Source organism: Dermacentor variabilis, chromosome 7 (genome assembly GCF_050947875.1).
Source record: "Dermacentor variabilis isolate Ectoservices chromosome 7, ASM5094787v1, whole genome shotgun sequence".
NCBI classification, from domain to species: Eukaryota; Metazoa; Arthropoda; class Arachnida; order Ixodida; family Ixodidae; genus Dermacentor; species Dermacentor variabilis.
Window position 1 is genome coordinate 90807469 of NC_134574.1, and position 6000 is coordinate 90813468.

The window sequence follows — 6000 nt, forward strand, 5'->3', positions numbered from 1 at the left end:
CGCGCGTTCATTGTTACAATTAGCGTTTAGCATCTCTTTAGCATCACCCGGCATCACTTCTCGGCGATTAATGCTTCACCGGCGAGCTTGCAGCCTTGAAAAGCCCCTCCAGCTGCATCATCGTTTTCTCGGGACCAGAGAACTGGCAACTAAATCAGCATAACCAAAGCTGACGGGTGTGACGAGTGCCTGCCTGGACGAGACTGGACCGGACATGGACGGTGACACGCGAAAAAAGGCGCCGACGTTGAGGCGACAACAGCCGCCGGCCTTCGTGCAAGCAATGACTCCCGCAAATACCACTCTACCGGAACCTGACCCTGACAAGCGGACCACCACGAGTGGCCTACTAACTGCTAAAAGGGGTCAACGTCGAGAACTTCCGCGGGAACAACTTCGACATGAAGTTCCCAGTTCGCTACGACGTTGCTTCGTATGATGGCGCAATCGTCCAATATAGGGGGCGGACTCCGGCGGAATGATGCGACATCACGTGCGGGATCTTGCGAACGGTTCAACGATTGTGGTTGGCCGAGAACAACAGTGAATTTCTCCTACGAGGGAAAGGAGAAAAAGCTGGGCTTAAATAGTGCATATTGAGGGTTTGGGGGGCGTGCTGCGACTCGTGCGTGTGCTCCATCTCGTACTGGCGCTCTCGCTCGTACTCAAGCTCGTACTGGCGCTGGTGCTCATACATGTTAACCAAAGCCATGTAAATAGGTAAATAAACCCTTTTACCCATCTCTTGGACGTCGCCCCGAACCTCTTGATCACCCAACAGCTGGCACGTCACTAGCCACGGAAATGTAACGACCGCTCGCACGCCAGAATCGCGACTGGTTGGCAGCTGATGCGATCTACCCGGCAAGAACCAAAGTCTCTGGATAGCAACTTCTGGAGCAAAGTGTCAGGCTTCATGACTGCATATGGTGAGTGAAGGGCTTCTCTCCGTTATCACCTGGCTTTGCCTATTTTTAGGGCCAAGTACAAAGCAGTGTTTTTCTGTAACCGCTGATAGAAGCATTTGGAGTACGTCAAGGTTGTTGTGCAGGGAAGAGTTAGCAGCACTAAGGGTAGCCATGAACTTGAAGGAAATAATGAAGGCGGAATTGTGAAACTTGGCCGAAGAGTCGGGCCTCCAGCTTTCCAGATCAAAGAGAAAGCCAAAGATAACGATCGAAGTGATCATGGCAGATGACGAGGAACTTGAGCAACATCTATAGAGCATTGAGGAAAAAGAGCGCGGGCGTTTAGCAGCTGACGCACCCGAAATGAAGCGCCTCTCAATTGAGTCACTGAAGGGCTCAAAATACTAAACGACCTAGCGCAGTGGCACGAGGAAGCGAGCGCAGAATGCCAGACTTGATGGCATCCAACGCACTAGGAGGGGCATAGGTTTTTTCTGGTGCGGTTTGAGCTCACGTATCAGAAGGAAACATTTGCCAGAAACATGTCGCTACAACGCTTCTTCACGTTGCTGTCATGTGAGGTAGCTGGCACCATAGCCCGCAAGGGAAAAGAAAAAGCAGAGGACTACGATGAAGTCAAAGCGAGTCTGTCTAAAAAGTGCAAGCTATCAGTAAAAGCATACAGGCGAAAATTCCGGGAGGTCGAAAAGACCAAGAGTGAGTCATACACAGAACTCGCATACACTTTCGGGGCAAACATGCAGCAGTGGCTTACAAAAGAGGGCGCACTCGGCGGCGCGGAAAACAAAATGGAGCGCTTTGCATTCGAACAATTCTGCTGCCGAGTACCTCCAAACATCAGGTATTGGGTTCAGCATAGGTCCCCCGTTGACACTATCACGATATCGGCCGCGCTCGCTGAGGAGTACGTAAGTCGCCGTGCCCTCGAAGGCAAAGAAGCTTCTAAGAAGGAAAGAAATAAATACAGACCCTACAAACCACAGTGATGGCAAAGTCGAGTTAGTATAGATCAAAGGAGAAGTCTGATTTGGTGAAAACTGGTGACGAAAAAAGCAAAGGGAAAGTGGGCTTGGCGGCACGTCAGTGATGGGCCATCCCAACCGACTTCACTTCTTCGCTACGCAGTTCTTGGTGCTGTCCTGGAATCTGAAGCTAACACCGTACTCTGAACAGCCTGCCTGGATTCCACTGCCTGCCGATGAGGACGCCCCGCATTGCCATGGCGAGCTGCGCCGGACCTACCTCTACGGAACATCGGATTGCGCATCACAGATTACGCCACTTCTGTCGCTGCAGTGTCATCGGCTGACGCCCTGGCTTCCTGGCACACTATCTTCGATTGACAGCGCCATCTTCCCTTCGATCCCCGGTATAAAACCAAGACAAACCATCGCAACGCTCAGTGGGCTTGGCGGAACGTCAGTGATGGGCCATCCTAACCGACTTCACTTCTTCGCTACGCAGGTAACAAATTGCTATTGCCTTTTCGGTAAACGCACTGGTTACCGAACATTACTCGTGCTGCCAAGCCCATGGCGCTCTCTTTGTATAGTATTTGACTGTGCTCGCATGCTATTGAAATTACTTTTGTTGGCTAGAGATATTGAAACTAATCCTGGACCTAGAAATGATCCAACTGTACTCCCTGCTGATATGCTGGATGTTCTGAAGGCATTGCAAATCGGGCAGTCGGCCATGCTTGAGCAGCTATATTCAATTAGGTCAACCCTTGCTGATCATGAAAAAACATTCAGCAAACTCGGCACACGGTTGACCAAGATTGAATCCGACCTGTTGTCACTTTCGAATATAAAGTCCCAAGTAAATAACATAGAAAGCGTCGCTAATAGCAGCGCTGCTCAGGTAACTGTGCTGACTGACCGCTTTAATGAGATCTAAAACAGATCCCGGAGATGTAACCTCGTTTTTTACGGTGTCAGAGATGCGCGAAATGAGTCGTGGCGTGATTCTGAGGAATCAATAATTGAACACTGCCACAAAAACCTGGGCGTAACTATTCAAAGTCGTGATATAGAACGTGCCCACAGACTCGGCACTTTCCAGGAGGGCAAAGGGAGGCCAATAATAGTAAAATTCGCCCACTTTAAAGATAAAGAAGGCATCCTTTTCTCAAGCGCTAAGCTGAAAGGCACCGAATACGGCATTAGCGAAGACTTCTCCCCAGAAACTCGTCTGGCCAGGAGACGTCTAATCGACTTTGGAAAAGCGCAGCAATCTTCATTCAAGCTCCGTTACGACAAACTTATCTGTGGCCGAAAAACATACGTTTGCGATCACGCTAAACAGTCGGTCGTCGAACGTCAATCCTAGCAACAAGTGCAAAAGCCACTGATGCCGACTCAGCGTGTTAAGCACAATCTATCGTTGCTCTACACTAACATCCACAGCCTGATACCCAAGCGGGATTCGTTATGCGGCCTCATTTCCTCGTCATCCAGTAACATTGTTGCACTAATGGAAACATGGTTAAATTCCACAATACTTGATTGCAAAATTCTTCCAGATCTACCAGAATTTGATATTTTTCGCAAAGACAGGTGCGATGGAAGCCGTGGCGGCGGTGTGGCTATTGCTACTCGCCGCCAACTTAAGTGCTCTTTTGTAAATATAAGAACGCCTATAGAAATGATTTGGACGTACTGCCACGCCACTTCACCGCGCACGCTCATCGGCTGTTGCTATCGTCCACCCTGCACTGATAGCTAATTTCTCTCGTTTTTTCACGATGCGCTGTTTGAACTAACCACGGCTTGTCCTAACACACCCATATTGTTACTCGGGGACTTCAACTTTCCGACTATATATTGGAGTAACGTTGCGTCATGTCTAACACAAACAAACATGGCTAGCGAATTTATAAACATTTGCTTGCTGTTCGGTCTATCGCAGCTTGTTACTAAACCTACGCGAATAACTCAACACTCATCAAATATCTAGATCTCGTCTTAGCCTCGCACCCCGATAAGATGCCTCCTCTTACGTACGTCAGTGGTCTTAGCGATCACACCGTCATTCATGCCACGTTTCCTTGCAATATACTCAAAAGTAAAATATCAAAGAAAGTACTAACACTATATGATAAAGCCGATTATCCAAGCATTAATCGTGAACTTTCTATCTTTCATGAGCAACTTGCCCTTACGTATCAGCAGCGGTCAACTGAGAGTAACTGGGAACTTTTCAAAACAGAAATGCTGCTTTTAATAGGTATTTACATTCCAACTATCACGATAAATGAAAGAGCGCGTTCCCCCTGGTTCAACACTACTTTAAAGCGCTTAAACAATAAGAAAAAACTATTATTTCGTGTAGCCAAATGCTCAGGTTCTTCTTCTGCCTGGGAAAAATATAACAAAGCTACTAAAGAATATAACTCGTTAAAAGCACACACAAAACGTAATTTCTTTTCTACTACCATCTCAAATATGTTGCACTCTAACCCGCGGTGTTTTTGGAAAACGATAAAACCCGAAACTAAAAGCTCTATTTCTCTGTGATAATTCTGGCTCACCCATTTCTGACTCAAATGGTCCTGATGCCTTGAACCTTGCATATTGTTCAATGTTTACAAAAGAGCCTGCCAATGAACTACCAGATTTACCATTTTTCGATTTTACACCAATGGAAGGTATTAATTTTAGGCCGGAAGCCATCATTAAGGTAATAGATGTCCTGAAGTGCTCATTATCCTGTGGAACCGGTGGCATTAATGCCAAAGTGTTAAAAAATACAAAGTACGGTATGTCTGTAGTTCGATCCTCTGTATCATCTTTCAGCAATCACTTGACACAGGCATTGTTCCAAGAGGCTGGAAAACAGGGAAGGTCATTCCAGTCTTCAAGAAAGGGGATCGGTCTTCCCCAGGTTACTACCGCCCCATTTCACTCACCAGCGTATGCTCCAAAATCATGGAACATGTCATTTACTCTCATGTTGCTAGCTTCCTAACTTCAGTGTAGTTCTTTCACCCTAATCAACATGGCTTCAGGAAAGATCACTCATGCGAAACGCAGTTAGCTTTATTTATTCATGATATTCATTTAAACCTCGACTCTAACATTCCAACTGACGCCCTGTTTTTAGATTTCGAAAAGGCTTTCGATAAGGTTTCACACTCTCGCCTTCTACTAAAATTATCACGCCTAAACAGCCACCCACTTGTTCTTAGCTGGATCCAGTGTTCTTAACTAACCGAAAACAGTTTGTATATGCTAACAACCTTACGTCTTCCGTTTCCTCCGTTCTATCTGGTGTACCTCAGGGCACTGTTCTTGGGCCACTCCTATTTCTAATCTACATTAATGACCTGCCATTCACTGCAACCTCTGCAATACGTCTTTTCGCTGATGATTGTGTCCTATACCGCTCTATCAATACCGTCGCAGACGTCTCTGCTCTTCAGGAGGACCTCTTTCATATTTAAGACTGGTGTGCTACATGGCTCATGTCCCTAAACGTTAGTAAGACTGTGCATATTTCATTCCATCGTCGACCTAACTACATTCCCCCTGCCTACAAGATTAACAACTGCACTATATCTACTACCAACTCCTTCAAGTACTTAGGAATTCACCTATCCAAAGATTTGTCTTGGACAAATCACGTAAGCCACATAATTAATTCAGCTAACAAAATTCTTGGTTATCTTCGCCGTAATATCTTCATGGCACAACCACCCGTGAAATCAGTTGCCTATAAAACGCTTGAGCGACCAAAACTTGAATATGCATGTGCTATCTTTGACCCTTACCAAACTAATCTCACTAAAGCCCTTGAAAGCGTTCAAAACCGTGCTGTTAGATTTATTCTTTCAGATTACTCATATCACACTACCGTTTCATCACTAAAATCTAAACTAGACCTATCGCCTCTTGCATCTCGTCGTCGCATCTCTCGCCTATGCCTCTATCACAGGTTTTTTTTTTATTCCATACCTCGTGACAGCCAGCTGGTCCAGCTGGCTCATCGTGTTCGTCGAACAGGCCATCCGAACTCCGTAATCCCACCACAAGCACGCATCACTACGTTCCTGCGGTCATTCTTCGTCCGA

The 6000-nt window shown here is 46.5% G+C and overlaps 1 protein-coding gene across 1 annotated transcript in view; it reads right to left on the bottom strand.

Moving 5' to 3' along the window:
• Positions 1-697, bottom strand: part of LOC142588736 (scoloptoxin SSD14-like) — a 120299-nt gene extending 119602 nt beyond the window's left edge. Inside the window, exon 1 of the mRNA XM_075700553.1 lies at positions 594-697. Within this exon, the coding sequence (XP_075556668.1) occupies positions 594-697 (104 nt within the window). The remainder of the gene's footprint in view (positions 1-593) is intronic.
• Between the last annotated feature and the right edge of the window lie 5303 nt (positions 698-6000).